General features: G+C 35.7%; 1 protein-coding gene across 5 annotated transcripts in view; it reads right to left on the bottom strand.

Moving 5' to 3' along the window:
* VPS13A (vacuolar protein sorting 13 homolog A) overlaps nucleotides 1-17,195 on the bottom strand; it is a 256,968-nt gene that overhangs the window by 49,680 nt on the left and 190,093 nt on the right. For all 5 annotated transcript variants that reach the window (XM_025931580.2, XM_086685038.1, XM_025931583.2 and 2 more), the window contains 4 exons: nucleotides 16,859-16,987; nucleotides 16,316-16,449; nucleotides 10,595-10,724; nucleotides 1,361-1,593 (listed from right to left, as the gene is read on the bottom strand). In XM_025931580.2, the coding sequence (XP_025787365.1) occupies nucleotides 1,361-1,593; nucleotides 10,595-10,724; nucleotides 16,316-16,449; nucleotides 16,859-16,987 (626 nt within the window). The remainder of the gene's footprint in view (nucleotides 1-1,360; nucleotides 1,594-10,594; nucleotides 10,725-16,315; nucleotides 16,450-16,858; nucleotides 16,988-17,195) is intronic.

Genomic DNA, 17,195 nt, shown 5'->3' with positions numbered 1-17,195 from the left:
GAAAGCAAGTAATGCACAGTAGGTAGCAGGGAAAGTAGGCTCAAGAGAATTTTTTATTTTGAAGTAACTAATACTGATGGGAATAATCCAACAGAGACCCAAAAATTATTACATAGGAGAAAGAAGAGAATTGCTGGATCAATGCCTCAAGAAGGCAAAAAGAAACGGAAAAGAGTGCAAAGTTGAAAAAATTTTTAATAGTAGCACATGTATTAGTATAATTTACTGTGGAGAAGATGTTGGTATAGGACATGGGTAAGAAACGCTCATGGGTAGAAGCTGTGATTTTTGGAGGGGTAGGTCGCTGGAAGTTTCCTTTTCATTAATTTTCTCAGTGAAATGGGATACAAAGCAGCAAGATGAGAGAGAGAATGGGGTTTTAAAATAAGACAAAGTGTGAAACAGCAATCTAAGAGAGCAGGGAACAAATAATTTACTGAAAAATTGCTGAGAGACCTGTGTACAGAATAGAAACATTCTAAAGTTACTTCACCCTGTTTAAGTATGTAAGTTATTTAATAATTCTATCAATTTCCTCTAAAATTTGTATTCACTTAAACAGAATGGTAGGAATCATTTATTATCCCCCTTTGCATTCACACAATGTAGCATTGCACTTAACAAATAAACACATTTTTGGGGAATAAAAATTCTTAAGAAAATAGTTTTTAATATTCCTTTTTAAATAGCATGGATTCCATTTATTGAAAAATCAAGGGCATTTCTAGATGAATTTATATAGAAAAACAAATTTAAATCGGTACCAATTACCTTTAATGTATATATTTATTCGAGAGTTTAAGTCAAGGTCAAAACTACACTTTCCTGCTGGAAATCTAGAAATGCTCTCAAATCAGGCACTAATATATACAAATATATACAGATTAATTTTACTTGAGGTACTTATGAACAGGAATATTAAAGGAATAAAGGAAAGAATAAGTTTTACTCTAAAATGACTTACAGGGGAAATGATAAATTCAGTATCACTGTACTATACCTTAAAGTGTCAAGGTCAAATTAAAAAGTGATTGGCTTTATTCCTCCAAAAACTATTTATGGAGGATCTATCCTGTATCTTACACTGTGGTGGGTGGTAATGGAAAATTAAATTCTTCCTTATGACATGTTACATAAGGTATACCTTTGATAAGCTGAATAAATATAACTTTTTGGAAAGGTGAAAGAATCAACATAATACAGGATTTATAAAAGTGATTTCTGATATATCTTTATCTCAAAAGGTAAAAAAAAATCTCAAAAGCATGTTTACAAAACTTTACATTATTTTAGATTTTACAGTCACCATTCTTATTAAGAACTAATCATTTAATTTTATCCAAATTTTAATGCATCTAACCTTGTAATGCCAATATAGGCTACTTCTTGCTTTGTGTAATTGTTGACGAGGGAAATTCCAACATCTTGTAAGGCCAACACAATTTCTTGCTCCGCTAACTCTGCTTTCTCACTTTCATATGTTGCTTTAAATACCCTTGGATCTTCAGTGAATAAAATAATGCGCTGTAAGCCTTCAAAGAATGAAACTAAATAAATGGTCTTTTTCCCCAAATTTATAGGTGTCATCATATCCTAAAACAAAACCAAAAAATAAAAAATTAGAGTTTGCTCTTAACAAACAGGAAATCTAGATTCTACAACTGAAAAATGAGAATGGTGACAGCAGCTCTTTCAAAGAACTGAATAAACTAAATGAATTAATATTGTGTAACATTTGGAAATTTACATAATTAAAATCATTTGATGTTAGCTCCTGTCATTATTATCATGAAGTTATTAATCAAGAAGATAGATCAACTATTCTTTGAACATCTTAATAAAATCTAACTAAATAGTCTTCCTTACAGGCTAATCAATAACAAAAAGTATTATTTTCTCTGCTTTAAGATTAATCAATGTGTTATATGTTAAAAAGTTGTTCAGTCAGAAATTTGTATTTCCTTACAGAGCTGAATGAAATAGGATAAAAAATGCCTGAGACTTCAGTTGCATGCTCTACAAAGCAGAGATATTCATCATAGGGTTAATTCTGCAGGAGGCCCTTATACATAAGCACTGTGTTGTTATCAGGGTCTTGAGGTTCAGTGACAAGATGAATACAGCAAATTCTAATAATTAACAGTGAGCCATGAATTTCTAGTCAGTAGTCTAGTGAATATTCTGATTAACAGGAGATTTTAATATACAGTAGTCCCCCTTTTCTGTGGCTTTGCTTTCCACAGTTTCAGTTACCAGTGGTCAACCGTGTATTAGAAGCAGATGATTCTCCTTCTGACATATGGTCAGAAGGTCAATAGCAGTAATCTAATACTATGTTACACTGCCTACATCTTCCATTTCATTGTATCATGTATGCATTTTATCATCTCACATCATAAGAAGTAGAGCACAAGATATTTTGAGAGAGAGAGGGACCACATTCATATGACTTTTATTACAGTAAATAATTGTTTCATTTTACTAGTTTTTGTTGTTAATCTCTTACTGTGCTTAATTTGTAAATTAAATTTTGTCATAGGCATGTATGCCTAGGAAAAAGCATGGTTTATACAGGGTTTGGTATGAGCAGTGGTTTCAAGCACCCACTGGGGGTCTTGGAATGTAATCCCCACAGATGGAGGGGGGGCAGAACACAGAGTATGTACACATTCATGTTATAATGCACTGATAGTAAAAGCTGGAGTTACCATGAAGTCAATATTCAGGAAGAGTCCATCTACTTATAATACTTTCTAAAATAAAACATACAGCATTAAAACTACATTGAGAAATAAGAAAACTAATTTATTTCCAAATAATTCTGAAGTCCACATTTCCAAATTTTCTGTAGTGGGTTTCAGATATATCTTTATAAACTTTAGCTATCACTATGATATAAATATGCAAAAGTGCTAAAAGGTCAAATGAGATTATTTATATAAAAATACAGTACTTTTTCCTGAATAAATTCTAATACCCAGGAATAAAAAAATTAAAATTAGGTCAATTACAGGCAGACCTCTCAAATACATTAAACAAAAAACAAGGCAAAACAAAACAAAACAAAACCTACGCTGGACACAATAGAAACACATAAGATAATGGAAAAATGTATTAATATGCTAAGAGAAAATAACACTCAACCCAGAACTCCTTACTCAGCAAAAATATCCTTCAGTGAACATAAGAGCACAAAATAAAAATGCCTACAGACAGTAACTACTACATTTCACCATCAACAAGTACTCACTCAAGGACATTCTACGGGAGGAATGAAATACTGACAAAAAGTGATTCAAGACGGATGTCTAAAGCAAGAAGAAAATGTTATGCAAATAAAATAGCACCTATTTGGAAGAAAGCATTTTATAAAATTCAAAATCCAATCATAAAAACCTTTAGTAAACAAAGAGTAGATGAGAATTTTTTTTCATGTTCATTTTTATTTTTGAGAAAGAGAAAGCATGCACATGAGCAAGCAGGGGAAGGACAGAGACAGAAGGGGACAGAGGATCCAAAGAAGGGTGTGAGCTGACAACAGAGAGCCCGATGCAGGGTTTGAATTTATGAACTGTGAGATCATGATCTGAGCCAAAGTCAGACACTTAACCAACTGAACCACCGAGGTGCCCTGAGAAGTTCTTTTTAAACCTCTTATTAAACTGTCCTCCAAAAAAGGAAATACCAAATTTTGGTAAAGATTATATTTAAAGGTGAAATGTTGAAGGCATGTAATTTAAGGTAAGATAGAAGGCAAAAATATGTGCAAACACCACTTCAATAGTATACAAAGATCCTGGCCAGTCCAGTAAGGCAAAAAGAAATTAAAAATGAAAAGATTAAAAAAGGAAAAACAAAATCCTTGTTATTTGTGTATGACTGTCCATATAGAAAAATAAAAAACAAGTAATCAATATTAATAATTTAGTGAGTTTTCGGGACACAAAAATCAATACACAAAATGCCATGACATTCCCATACACTAACAAGTTTAATTTTACAAAATTACTATAACTTACTGCCTTAGAAATTGATGAGCAGGTGGTCTTGGCCCAACCCTCTTGCTAAGAACAAGGGCTTTTTGCCAGACAAAATATAAAAAGGAAAACATGTCTGAAAAGACATAAAAGCTACCAAGAGAGTGAGAATTAAGATCTGCAAGAGAAGGAAAGGTAATCAAAATGAATTTTATATTTGGACTTGCTTTCTCAAAAAGTCAACTGCCATTTCTAAAAGTAGCAGCAGACACTGAGAAGTTAAAATCAGAAAAATACTGTGAAGCCTCATAGAAATGCAGAGACTAAAACTGGAGTACAGACACACCAAAAAAAAAAAGAAAAGAAAAAAAAGGGGGTCAACAGCTTAGGCTTTTAGTTGAGTCCCCCAGGGGCTATATTCTAGGCAGCAGGGGAAACTCAAAGTAGACCAGTCCTTTCAAGGACTGAAGACTAGATGCAAATCACTTCAACCCCCACTTAGAGTATGGTAATATCCCCCTTGACTAGCCGCCTGACAAAGGCAAAACCGTAGCTTCTCAAGAAAAAGCTAACACTGTACAGAGCCTTAAATTGTCTACGTCCAGCACACAGACAAAATTAAACATGCATAAAGAATAGATAGGAGTGAAAACTAAGAAAAAAGGAAAAAATGTAAAAGCATCCACAAGAGATCAACCAGATAGGCTTTCAAGTAGTTATGATTAACATAATCAAGGAATTATGTAACGACATAGAGAATTTTGAAACAAAAAACTTCCACAGCAAAAATCCTAGAACTGATCATTTCAACGAATAAAATTAACTCAATGGATGACTTCAAGAGTCTAGACATTCGCTCCTTATCAGGGAAATACAAATCAAAACCACACTCAGGTATCACCTCACGCCAGTCAGAGTGGCCAAAATGAACAAATCAGGAGACTATAGATGCTGGAGAGGATGTGGAGAAACGGGAACCCTCTTGCACTGTTGGTGGGAATGCAAATTGGTGCAGCCACTCTGGAAAGCAGTGTGGAGGTTCCTCAGAAAATTAGAAATAGACCTACCCTATGACCCAGCAATAGCACTGTTAGGAATTTATCCAAGGGACACAGGAGTACTGATGCATAGGGGCACTTGTACCCCAATGTTCATAGCAGCACTCTCAACAATAGCCAAATTATGGAAAGAGCCTAAATGTCCATCAACTGATGAATGGATAAAGAAATTGTGGTTTATATACACTATGGAATACTACGTGGCAATGAGAAAAAATGAAATATGGCCTTTTGTAGCAACGTGGATGGAACTGGAGAGTGTGATGCTAAGTGAAATAAGCCATACAGAGAAAGACAGATACCATATGGTTTCACTCTTATGTGGATCCTGAGAAACTTAACAGGAACCCATGGGGGAGGGGAAGGAAAAAAAAGAGGTTAGAGTGGGAGAGAGCCAAAGCATAAGAGACTGTTGAGAACTGAGAGCAAACTGAGGGTTGATGGGGGGTGGGAGGGAGGAGAGGGTGGGTGATGGGTATTGAGGAGGGCACTTTTTGGGATGAGCACTGGGTGTTGTATGGAAACCAATTTGACAATAAATTTCATATATATAAAAAAAAATAAAAATAAAAGCATCAAATTAAAGTAGAAAAAAAAAAGAGTCTAGACATTGCAAGAGAAGTACAAAGATAGGTTGGAAAAAATATCATACTGAAGGTCAGAGACAAAAGGATGAAGCAATATACAATGTAACATGAAAATCACAAGGGAGATGGTAAAAAGGTTTAACATTTACATAATACTGGAGTCCTTAGGTGAAGAAAAAACAGAAAGGCCAACCTTGAAATCTGACATCCAGGAAAAATATCCCATCAAAAAAAAGGGAGGGGAGGGCCAAAATAAAGACATTTCCAGACAAATGAAACTGAAAGAGAATTTGTCAGCTGTTGACCTGCATTAGAAAAATACTCAAAAGAAGAAAAATGAACACAAATGGAAACATGGAGATATCGGTTGGAATGAAAAATCAAAAAAAGGAAAACATGAGTTAATTTAAATGGATTGTTCATAAATAAACTTTAAAAAAAAGGAGTGGGGGAGAAGCCTGGGTGGCTCAGTTGGTTAAACATCCAACTCCTTAACTCAGCTCAGGTTATGATCTCATGGTTTGTGCATTGATGGCACAAAGCCTGCTTGGGATTTTCTATCTCTGCCCCACCCCTGCTCATGCTCTTTCCCTTGATCTCTCTCAAAATAAACTTAAATAAATAAATAAATAAGTGGACAGGGCACCTGGGTGGCTCAGTCAGTGGAGTGTCCAACTTTGGCTCAAGTCATGATGTTGTGGTTCAGGAGTTCAAGTCCCAAATCGGGCTCACCGCTGTCAGCCTGTCAGCACAGAGCCTGCTTCAGATCTTTTGTCCCTCTCTCTCCCCCTCCCCTGCTTGCACTCTCCCCAAATGATAGTAAATATTTAATTAATAGACTATTAATTGCAAAAAGCAATTAATAATACATCTTACAGTATTTAACATATATTTAGAAATAAAACATGTAAGAGTAATCTGTAAGACGACAGGAGGTAAATGGAGTAAGAGGTTTTTGTTTTTGTGTTTTTTTAAAGTGAGTGCGTTAGAGAGAGACAGAGAGAGACAGAGAATGTGTGCACGCAAGTGAGGAGGGGAGGGGCAGAGAGAGGGAGAGACAGAATTCCAAGCAGGCTCCATGCTTAGTGCAGAGGTTGATGCGGGGCTCGAGTCTCAGGAACTGTGAGATCATGACCTGAGCTGAGATCAAGAGTCTGACGCTTAACCAAGTGAGCCACCCAGGCACCCTTGAAGTAAGAGTTTTAAAGTCCTCATGTTATTGGGAAACTGGTGCAAGTATTATTTTACAGCAGGTTTTAGAAAGTCAAGAACGCATGTTGTGAGATCATAGGAAGCTATAGGTTTCTTTTAGTATGATGAGAACTATATGTTCCTTGCAGAACACCTGTAAGCTATGCTCATGGTCTGTTACAAGAGATACCCGCTACTGTGGAGTAGCATTTATAAGTCAAAAGTGGCTCATAACATACCCAAGTGAGCCTTGTTCCATCACAACAAAATGGTCATTTGAGCCAACCAAAGAGAATGCTTCCTAAACTGATGTGGAAAATGTCTGATGCTCCCAGCTGGCACACTGGGTCTCCTGGCCTGAATCCTTCTGAGTAGGTGGGGCAGTTGCAAACTGTGGCCTATGATAGCTTTGTTAAGTTTAAATGTTTAAACCTAACAAAGATAGAATGGTAGGCATTGCAATATTATATACTAATGATGCATGACTAAATACTAAAATGATCAATCTACCCGGAAAATATAACAATTCTAAATCTGTATCAACCTAATCACATACTTTCAAAATATAACAGCCATATTTAACAAAACAAGAACATAAATGTATATATCCATGGAAGATTTTGAATACAACTCCACAGTAATGTACAAGCAAACACACACAAACTAATGAGCTAGAAGATTTAGAAATTAATAGACTTGAACAAAATGACTTATACAGAACACTGTAACCAACCACAGAATACATACTCTTTTCAAATATACATGAAATAGTCACAAAAACTGACTACATGCTAGTCTTCAAAATCTATCTCAATAAATTTCAGAGGACTGAATCAGAGTGTGTTCTCAAATCACAGTGGAATTAAGTTAGAAATCAACAGATATTATTAGCAAGTTCCCATATTTTTAAAAATCAAGCAATAACCTAAGTAACCATGAAACCAAAATATAAAATATATTTTTGAAGCAAAATATTAAATATATATAAATGAAATTTAGGAAATTTTGAACTAAAGGACAGGAAATACAAAATACATAAAAATTTGTGAAATAAAACTAATGCTGTTTTTGGAGACAAATCTGGGATTTTAAGTGACTTTATATAAGAAGTGAAGAAAATCTGGGGCGGGGGGGGTGGCTGGGTGGCTCAGTCAATTCAATGTCCCACTCCGATTTCAGATCAGGTCATGATCCCAATGTTGTGGGATCCAGATTTGTTTGGGGATCCATGCTCAGTGTGCTTAAGATTCTCTCCCTCTCTTTCTCTCTCTCCTTCTGCACCTCTCCCCAGCTCATGCTCTCTCTTAAAAAACAAAAAAAAGCAGGAAAATCTGAAAAACAACGATCTAGGGGTCTGCTATGAACTCAACTGTGTCCCCTCCCGCCCCCAAATTCATGATATTGGAAGTCCTAACCTCCAAAGTGACTCTATTGGATACAGGACCTTTTGGAGGTAAAGTTAAATGGCATCATAAAGGAGAGGTGAGGGTTCTGATCCAACAGGATTAGTATCCCTATAAGAGACACCAGGGAGCTCACTCATTCTCTCCTCCACTATGTCGGGACACAGTGAGAAAGTCGTCATCCACAAGCCAAGAAGAGTCCTCACCAGCTTCACCAGAACCTCACCACATTGGCAGTGTGATCTCGGGCCTCAAGCCTCCTGAACTGTGGGAAATACATGTCTGTTGTTTAAGTCCCCCAGTCTAAGGTACCTTGTTAAGGCAGCACGAGCAGACTAATGGCTATCTATCCCAAGAATTTAAAAGAAATTTATCAAATTAAAACCAAAGAAAGATGAAAGAATATAATATAGATCAGAGAAGAAATTGGTGAAAATGAACAAAAATGTGCAACAGAGATCATCAAAAGAGCAAAACAATGGTTTTCCGATTAAAAAAAAACGTAACTAAGAATAAAACTGATAAATCCTAAGTAAAACTTATTGAGGAAAAAGGAATTAAAGCACAAATAATCTATACCAAGAATTAAAAAGAATCACTGTAAAAAAAAGATAAAAAATGGGTGTTATAAAAATATTGTAATCAGGGGCGCCTGGGTGGCGTAGTCGGTTAAGCGTCCGACTTCAGCCAGGTCACGATCTCGCGGTCCGAGAGTTCGAGCCCCGCGTCAGGCTCTGGGCTGATGGCTCAGAGCCTGGAGCCTGTTTCCGATTCTGTGTCTCCCTCTCTCTCTGTTCCTCCCCCGTTCATGCTCTGTCTCTCTCTGTCCCAAAAATAAATAAACGTTGAAAAAAAAATTAAAAAAAATATTGTAATCAATATTATCAGAAAATCAGATGAAATAAAACACATTCTTAGAAAACCTCTAACTAAAATGACAGAAGCAGAAGTAGAAAACTGGATTGTCCTATATACAGTAACAAAAGAGAATTCATAATTTAAAACCTTCCTACAAAAACAACTTCAGGCAGAGATGGCTTGGCTTCACTGGTGAATTCTAGCCAACATTCAAGGAACAAAGCATACGCATCTTACATACATTCATTGAGAAACATGCGCTTCCAAACATGTTTTAGATGTCTGCAAACTTTAACATCAAAATCTAGTACAGACAGTACTCTCTTGTGAATACAGGCAGAAGTAAAACATTAAAACATTAGCAAGCCAATTCCAGAAATGCAAGGTTAGTCTAATATTTAAAAAACTAACCACATAATTCATCCCCCCCCAAATACGATTAAGTCCAGTTATCTCTTTAAAGAAAAAAATTAAAAGCATAACAACTGATAAAAATTCAATACTCATGGGGCACCTGGGTGGCTCAGTTGGTTGAGCATCCAACTCCTGATCTCGGCTCAGGTCATGATTCAACAGTTCATGAGTTCGAGCCCTGCATTGGGCTCTGCACTTTTGGTGTGGAGACAGCTTGGGATTCTGTCTCTCCTTCTCTCTGCCCCTCCCCCATTTGTCAGTGTGTGTGTGTGTGTGTGTGTGTGTGTGTGTGTGTGTGTGTGTATGTATGTGTGTGTGGGCTCTCTGAAAATAAATGGATAACCTTTAAAAAAACTTCAATACTCATTCCTTCATACATACACTCACATATTTTTATAAACTAAGAATAGAAGGCAACTGCCTTAATTTGATACAGACTATTAAGCAAAACCAAGCCTATAATAAACGATTAATGATTCAGTTTTCCCTCTAAAATGAGAGTGAGAGTGCTCGCTTCGGCAGCACATATACTAAAATGAGAGTGAGATAACCTCTGGCCCATCGATAAGAGATAATAATCAGTGCTAAGAAAAAAGACATTGGAGTAGGGGTCAAATTAAGATGAATTTTGAAAGAGTAATAAAATTTTAATAAAAATTTCTGAAAGTCATTCAAAATGTTACTGGGAAATGTTTACACATAACGTTACCATTATAAAAAACACTCAAAAACAAATTCTTCCATGGATCCCTCCCTAAATGATGCTCACAGAAGCCACACTGACCTAAAATGACTGTCATTACAGATAATGTATCTGTTCATGAGGCGAATGCTGAAAGCACCGACCCAACCCCAGTTTACCTTTTATAACATACCAGCAGCGAATAATGATGTAGAAAAAATAGGACCCCTTCCGATCTTCAACACTTTTCATTAAAGTTTGAATGCTGCTTTTAAAATCTTTCGCAGTTTGTTTAAGTACAGACACAAAACAGTCCTTAAAACTAGCAAGGCTGACAGAGAATACCTTTAAAAAAATTAAAAACAAACAAAAAAACAAAAAAGAAGGCTGCTGAGAACACCATAATACTCAACCCAATACGTACATCCTTTTGTGTTACTTCACCGTGGCTTTTTCCACATCTCCACTTCAGCTTTCTAGAGCCCACTGGATCAGCCCATGTATAAAATACTGCTTTTCCAGGAGGGAGGGAATCTTCTATTTCACTGAGAGAACTGCCAAAAATAGTAAAAATATGCATTAAGTGCAAAAATATGACTATATAAAGAACCCAAAATAATTCTGACTCCAGTGAGATTTGTGATAGTTCTGATTAACAGTAGATTGAAATTTTTTCCTTATACAATGAAAAAGAAGTTTCCTAAGAAAATAATGAGAATATTCCAGGAAAAGATTTGTCTCACTTAGAAAATAAAGATTTTCACGTTTTTGAACCTTCTTTGTGAACTTTTGTTTTAACACAAATGAACTGTTGGAGAAAATTATTCCAACTATTACCTATACTAAATCTGAGAGAATTTAATTGGTACCTCTTCTCTAAGTACTGGTCATATTCTGGCAAAAACAAGACAGCTGAATTATTTTTTAAAAAATCTTATGACATGGCATGTAATTCTAAGAAATTCAATCAGCTCACATAATGATTCCCAGAAAGAAAAAAAAAAAAACTGGAAAAGTTACAAACCAAAGAAATAACATAACTTTTCTGAGCTGAAGAAGGAGCTGATGCACAAAATTAATTAAAACAGAGTATCATCCCACACATCTTTGTAAAATGTTGAATTTTTAAGAAAATAGAGGGAAACCTGCCCATAAACATGGAGGAAAATCACAGTTACTCAGAAAGGAATAAAAATAAGACTGGTCTCACATTTTTCTCTAATGGTAAATGCCAGAAAACAATGAAGCAGTGTCTATACAATTTTGAGACAAGAGGTTAGGACTTAAAATTTCATGTCAAATTGTCATTAATTTTCAAGAATAAGGCATTCTCGAACAAGCAATAGCATAACATTATTATCCGCAAAGCTTTTCTGAAAAACTAACTCTAAGACTTTTTCCAACCAAGCCAGGGATGGCTCAAAATAAAATCTGGGAATTGAGATGTAGGAGCACCTGACCGGCTCATTTGGAAAAGCGTCTGTCTGGCTCTTCATCTCAGGGTCATGAGTTTGAGCCCCACACTGGATACATATACTTAAATAAATAAAACTTAAAAAAAAGACTTGGGATGTAAAAATATTAAGCAACTAGTCAAATAAACTTGTCAAATGCCCCAAAAAAGCCCTGAATAAACACATTTTTAAAAAACTAATCATTTCATATTAATTTCAGTCAAAAAATTCCAAATTATATGCAGAAGAAACTGGGAATTTGGAAAGAGAAGCTGAAAATACAAAAGTATTCCATATTTTGATGGGTAAATTAGAAGATATTGTTTCACTCTCAAAATTTAAAATGCACTGAAATCTTCAAGAGAAAAACAAAACAAAACATGTATTTTCCAAATCATCACGAGAAGAAAATAATCCATATAACAAAAAAATAGCAAGGAATCTTAATTTAGTTATTAGAAGGACTAGGGGCGCCTGGGTGGCTCAGTCAGTTAAGCGGCCGATTTCGGCTCAGGTCATGATCTCACGGTCCGTGGGTTTGAGCCCCGCGTCGGGCTCTGTGCTGACAGCTCAGAGCCTGGAGCCTGCTTCAGATTCTGTGTCTCCCTCTCTCTCTGACCCTCCCCCGTCCATGCTCTGTCTCTCTCTGTCTCAAAAATAAATAAACATTTTAAAAAAAATTTAAAAAAGGACTACAAATGGGTTAAAGATCTTTATTAAAAAATTATAAAATTAGACAATAACCAAAATTCTCAGTAAAAGAGTATTTAGTTATAGTGCATCTAAATGATGGAATATTGTGCATTAAAACTGGTGTTTTAAAGCAAACTTACATGCTCACAATGCTAATAAAAACAAGAGATGCAGAAATACACAGATAATAAATACACAGATACACAGTAAAATAGTGTGTAAAGAAATGCATCAAAATGTTGACAGTGTTGGGATTTCAGGATCATGGTTTTCTTTTCACAATTTTTCTATGGAATTAAAAAAATTGACCGTTATAATTTTTATATGCAGGAAACAACCATAGTAGTAACAACAAACAGCAAAGCCAAGAGAGGAAAAGCAGAGGAGACAAGTCTTATAGTTTTTGTTTATTCCATGAAAAAAAAATCAAATGTAAATGTAAACAGGATAAACTTAGTTTAAAATATTTAGAAATGCTTTTAATTCATACAAATTTTAATCTGTTTAACTCACTGAAGAATATTCTTTACAAAAAACTTCATCTCAAATTTACCTTAGATAGGAAATTGTAATTCAAAGAAAATAAAGTAACCACAGTCCTCAGAATGTTAACTACACATGCACAGGCACACAGTTTTAAACTCACAAGACAATGCAATGTGACAAATGCTTTAATCTACATATGTAAAGGTAAAATTGAAAACTGGGTGCAGAGAAGCACTTGGGTGCCTCAGTTGGTTAAGCATCCGACTTTGGCCCAGGTCATGATCTCCTGGTTTGTGGGTTGGAGCCCCGCATGGGGCTCTGTGCTGACAGCTCAGAGCCTGGGGACTAGATGTCAGATTCTGTGTCTCCCTCTCTCTCTGCCCCTCCCTTGCTTGTGAACGGTCTCTCTCTCAAAAAACAAATAAACATTAAAAAAAATTAAAAAAAACAAACAAACAAAAACTGGGTGTACAGATTAAGGTAGTGAGGGAAGAGATCACCAGCAGTGAGAGTTTTTCTGGCAGAGAGAAGTACCAAACAGGTGAAAACCTATGGAAAGGACCCAGGGGATTCAGGAAACAAAGACTTCAACTGGTCCTAAATATAGGGAAAGAGAAATGTTTAGAAAGGTAGCCTCAAAACAAATTTTACTGTAAAAGACATGGTAAGTCACTAAAACACTTTAAACAAGAAAGACAGGATTATATTTAGTATTTTTGGAAACCTACCTCTGGTGGCAAATGAGGGTTTAGCAGGGACAAGGCTACAGAGATGCAGATAAAAAAAATCTACTTGAATAAGAAATGTGGGGAGGCTGAGCTAGGATAATTAAGGGAAAGATTAGACAAGAGGAGATCTTTAAAAAATAGCTTAACTATGTGATTTATTAATTATGTGCTACTATTAATTATGAGACTATTAGAACTATTAGTTATTTGATAACTAGGAGGAGGTGGCAGCCTGAAGCTGAAGAGAAGTCTATGTTGGAGTAAAGATTTGGGGATCACTGGCACACAGGACTCTGGATTCAATATTAAACCAAAGTCTGAGGTTCTTGATTTAATAACTACTTCAAATAATTCTACGTTTAAATCCAGTGTTCATTACTGCAGATTATTAATTCCATAAATTTCCATGAAGACTGCAGTTTTTTTAGCTATCAGAATTTCAATATAGGATCACTTACTTTTATAATTACAACAGTGCAGTAGATAAGATTTCTAAACACTTTATATCTGAACTGGATAGAGATAATTGCAAGGGCAAAGCCACAGGACAAGCCTGAGAAGTCTCTATTCAGCTTCAGCCAGACTCAACCAGTTGTCAGAGAATTAAACTATGATGCCCTACATCGTTCACAGCATGTAAGGAATTACTAACTTTGCTCCTGTGTATGGATCTAGAATGTTACCAGACATACACCATCCTTGAATGGATAAAGGAGATACTCAAGTCATTCTCTGTAGATTTTAATTCTATTAAAACTGTATGGGCAAGGCTACTTGAGGGTACATGGATTGGAGGGCAAATGAGAAATTGTTTCTATTTCTTTTTGTCAGCTTTGATCAATCAAATTTTTTTTTTAATAATGTGGATAATCATAAAAAAACAGGGTTCCTCTCTCTCAACTTCTTCCACAAATGAGAGAACTGATAGGGCAGGAGGAGTTCTAGATATTTGCCAGTCCAGTCTTGGGCTCTAGACTCAATGCTTATTTGATTTAATCAGTGGTTAGAAGCATACATTTGAGCAATGGAAGGAAAGCATAAGTGAACTCAAATATGGGCCCACTGACAAGTGACAGCTGAAAACAAAAAAGCAGACAAAATGAATTTGAGAGCCTGGGACCAGTAAGAGAAACAAACAGCAAATTGAAACAAATGATACTAAGAGTAGTCTTGGAAAACCAAGATTTAAATCTAGTCTTTAAGAAGCTTAGAAGTGTAGCAGTCCCTTCCCACACCCGTCAGCAAGAAGAAGGTATCTACTGTTTGCAAAAATCAGACATTTCAATATTCACATTATGTTCACTAAAAATAAGAAAAATGTGAAAAACCAAGTTCTTGTGATAAACCCTGACATTTCTTCGCCAGATTCTACAATGACCAAATTTGCCATATTTGCTTCAGTTCTTACATTTTTCTTTTTTTGAAGCATTTGAAAGTAATTTATGCCACTAATCATCAGAGAAATGCAAATCAAAGCCACAGTGAGCTGTCACCTCACACCTATTAGAATGGCTATTATCAAAAAGACAAGAAAAGAAATTAAGTGCTGCTGATGATGTGGAGAAAAGAACACTACTGTACTGCTGGTGGGAATGTAAATTGGTGCAGCCGCTGTGGAAAATAGTATGAAGGTTCCTGAAAAATTTGAAAATATAACTATATAATAAGATCTAGCTATTCCACTTCTGGGTATTTATCCAAAGGAAATAAAAACACTAATTCAAGAAGATACAGGCATCCCCATGTCACCACAACATTATTTACAATAGCCAAGACATGAAAACAATGTATGTGTCCATCGATGGATAGAGAAACTATGGTGTATAAATACAAAAGATTATTATTCATCCACAAAGAAGGAGGAAATCTTGCCATTTGTGACAACCTCGAGGGCATGATGTTAGGTGAAATACGTCAGAGAAAGACAAATACTGTATTCATTTACGTAAGGGATCTAAAAAGCCAAAAACACAACCATTAAACAACAGAAAAATATAAACGTGTAGATAGAAAGAAAAGAGTGGTGGCTGTTAGGGGTGGGGATAGGGTGTGGATAAAGTAGGTGAAGGTGGTCAAAAGATGCCAATTTCCTGGGGCGCCTGGGTGGCGCAGTCGGTTAAGCGTCCGACTTCAGCCAGGTCACGATCTCGCCGTCCGTGAGTTCGAGCCCCGCGTCGGGCTCTGGGCTGATGGCTCAGAGCCTGGAGCCTGTTTCTGATTCTGTGTCTCCCTCTCTCTCTGCCCCTCCCCCGTTCATGCTCTGTCTCTCTCTGTCCCAAAAAAATAAATAAACGTTAAAAAAAAATTTAAAAAAAAAAAAATAAAAAAAAAAAAAAAAAAAAAAAAGATGCCAACTTCCCAGTGGTAACACAGGTCATGGGATGGACTGCACAACATGGAGACTATAGTTAGTAATACTGCATTGTATCTTTGAAACTTGAGAAGAGAGTAAATCTTATCAGGAGAAGAAATCAGAAGAAGTAAATCTCATCAGAAGAAAAAGAATTTGTAACTCCATGTGGTGATGGGTGTTAGCTAGACTCATTTGTACATATACAAATACTGTATCATTATGTTGTGTTCCTGAAACTAGTATCGTGTATAGGTCAATTACACCACAATTAAAAAAAAGTAAATTATAGATATTATGTCAGTTTTACCCCTTTATATGCCAGTATACCTTTTTTAAAAAATGAGAACATTGTTTTACATAGCTGTAATGGCATTATCAGTGCTATGTTGTTAAGAAATCATCATAAAGTCACTGTGTGATAATCTTCTTACCTTTGGTTGTACTGAACAATGTCACTCTTGGTGTGATTTATTAACAGGAATGTAGCTGCTCCATCATGATAATCTGAAAATCTAATAACTGTAGAATGTTCAGCCAAATTAACCTCTGCTATAACACCTCCAAGCTAGCAAAAGAAAAAAGAAAATATTCTCTTATGTGACCATTTTCCAAAGAATATTAACCAATAACGTTTAATAAGACTAGTCATAACTTAATACACTTCTGATGATTAAGAAAGCAGTTCAGAATTCTCTACTGCATGTGTGGGAAACCAGGAACCATCAGTACATCAGTATGTACAGATGGGTCAAATTCCAGATGTGGTACATTATAGCATTCTGGGCACTCTAACTTCCGGCTTAACAATTAAATTGTTTTATGTCTCCGTTTCCTTTTAGTACTTTATCCTTTTACAAAAAAGCAATGTTTGTTCATTTTGGTGAAAGGGAAAAAAAATCAGACAAATAAAATTACTAGTAAGTATATAATAGCTTCTCTAATCACACACACATGTGCACACACACACCACCCACCTCATCATCCAGACGCAATAAAATACAATTTTCTTGCTTGTTAAAATGTATCTTTTTGGGAGGGCCTTGATTTCTTTCAACTTGAACAAGCAGTGCATTAGAAGCATCCTCAGGCCAAAAGGGAATACACTAAAACATATATTACAAACATTTATTTTTCTTAAAAAGGTTTCATAATAAAGATTTCATCATTTTAATAAACGTATCAGAATAAACTTAAATCTCTTTCCACAGTGCTCTGGCTGTTGCGTTGCTCGGCTAAACAGCCATCAACTGCCAACTTAGAGATGGGTCACCACCTCTGGGCACTGTGGATACAAGCAGTGAAGGGTGCTAA

Source organism: Puma concolor, chromosome D4 (assembly GCF_028749965.1).
Source record: "Puma concolor isolate L17-30 chromosome D4, mPumCon1.1.hap2, whole genome shotgun sequence".
NCBI lineage: Eukaryota > Metazoa > Chordata > Mammalia > Carnivora > Felidae > Puma > Puma concolor.
Note: the sequence above shows the minus strand (reverse complement) of the source record. Positions and strands in the feature narration are given on the sequence as shown.